General features: G+C 68.4%; 1 protein-coding gene across 1 annotated transcript in view; it reads right to left on the bottom strand.

Annotated features, from left to right (window-relative positions):
- LOC104988086 (serine/threonine-protein phosphatase 6 regulatory subunit 2-like) overlaps window positions 1–1,743 on the bottom strand; it is a gene marked incomplete at its 5' end in the record, with an annotated part of 2,715 nt that extends 972 nt beyond the window's left edge. The window contains 3 exons of the mRNA XM_010839266.1: window positions 5–68; window positions 1,418–1,565; window positions 1,692–1,743. Coding sequence (XP_010837568.1) covers window positions 5–68; window positions 1,418–1,565; window positions 1,692–1,743 — 264 coding nt within the window. The remainder of the gene's footprint in view (window positions 1–4; window positions 69–1,417; window positions 1,566–1,691) is intronic.
- Between the last annotated feature and the right edge of the window lie 8 nt (window positions 1,744–1,751).

Below are 1,751 nucleotides of genomic sequence, written 5' to 3' on the forward strand. Positions count from 1 at the left end.
GGGCAGTGGGCGCCTCAGCAGGGTCCAGGGGCGCTGGGCCGGGCGGTGAGCTGGGGGCACAGTCAGCCCTGCGCGGCAGATGGGCTCTGGTTAGCCGTGCCCCCGCTCTGCCACCCCAAGTTCCAAACACTCCAAAGACCCCCCGGCCCCTGTGTGGCCCGCCAGGCGGCCACCTCCTGCCAGGAGCACTCACCGGGGCTGCCCGTCCCTGCGCCCCCCGCAGGCCACCACCTGCTCCGGAGCGCCCCCATAGCCCACGCCCTTCTGTGGACCGTGTAGCCCAGGGCCATTCCCTGGACAGCCGTAGGCCATGTCTGCCCAGAACACGCCCACCCACTCCTGGAGACGGGGAGCACAGGAGGGCGGCCTGGGGTCCAGAAGCGCCCACAGCACCCAGCGGCCGCACCCGCTCCCACTACACAGCGTCCCCCGCTGCCTTGTGAGGACTCCGGGGAGGCAGCGAGGGTGGGGGAGTCCTCACGTGGCGGGAGGAGCCTGCAGACAAGCCTGGCTCGTTACCCACAATGGCCCAAAGTGCACCCCTCAAACCAAAGGATTTGCTTTCAGAACATTGCCAAGTGAGTTTCAGGGAACACCAGGGGTCAGGAAGAAGCTGAGCCATGGGTCTCCCTAGGCGGCTCGGTGAGAACCAGCCCCTCCTGACGGGCACCTGCTCCCTCCTGGCTGTGCCCACGGGTGAGCCCAGCACCGTGGGATCGGCGTGCCCTGGGTCCCAGGAGCTAGTGTGTGCTGAGGCAGAGCTGGGCCCCCACAGAGAGGCTGAGCCCAGAACGGAGAGGGAGGCTCTGAGGGGGCGGGGGAGCAGGGGCAGCCCTGTCCTCCCTGCCCGCCCAGCGCTCCTCACGCCGACTCAGCTCCTCTGCTCCCCCGGCCCAGAGCCCTGCCGCCCGCGTCCCGTATCAGCACACGGCTCTTGCTGCCTGCCCAGCCTGGAGCCTCTGTCCACAGTGGGTCCCCCAGGCCGCGGGCTCGCCCTACACACGGAGTGGTTGCAGGGCTGAGCTTGCCGGGGAGCACCCCCGTCAGGGCCTGGGCCGAAGCAGAGCCCCAGACAACCCTTGTCCTACCGGTCCAGCGAGACAGACGTGTGTATGTGTGAGGTGCCCAGCGATGTGTGTGACTGGACTGGGCACCCACCCCCAGGACGGCAGCAGCTCCAGAACCCCCCTGCCCCCCAGGACCCCCGAAGCCTGGCCAACCCCTCCAGCGAGGCATGGGGTGGGCTGGCCCCTCGTTACCTCAGTGACCACCCGTGGCTTCCCCTTAGAGGAAAGGGCATCCTTCCTGTCCAGAGCTGGCCGCTGAGAAGTCACAGGGCCGTCAGGACGAGAGGGAGCAGAGGTCCAGGCCTCCGTGCGCCCCGGGGAGCCCCCTGCCGCCCATCCTGCCTGCTCACCTGGGGCCCGACATGGACAGCGGGGAGGCCTTCTGGCTGGGACCCACACCAACAGCCTCCAAGGCAGCAGCCGCCTTCTGCTCATCCTCGCGGCTGCTGGCGGCCACCAGGGGTGCCTTCCTGGGGACACACGTGCTCCAGGCACCAACTGCAAGACGGGGCAGCGATGCCAGGTGAGGACAGAGTGCCGGTGTGCAGCGTGCGGGAACTTCAGCCCACAACCCAGAGACACACCTGTCCCCCACACCCACTACCGTGCCCGTGTAACACGCACACGTGTGTGTCTGTGAATTCACAGCAACTGCAAAGAACTGTCCTCCCCACAGGCAGGGGC

The sequence above is a fragment of the Bison bison genome, unplaced genomic scaffold (genome assembly GCF_000754665.1).
Source record: "Bison bison bison isolate TAMUID 2011002044 unplaced genomic scaffold, Bison_UMD1.0 scf7180017846325, whole genome shotgun sequence".
NCBI classification, from domain to species: Eukaryota; Metazoa; Chordata; class Mammalia; order Artiodactyla; family Bovidae; genus Bison; species Bison bison.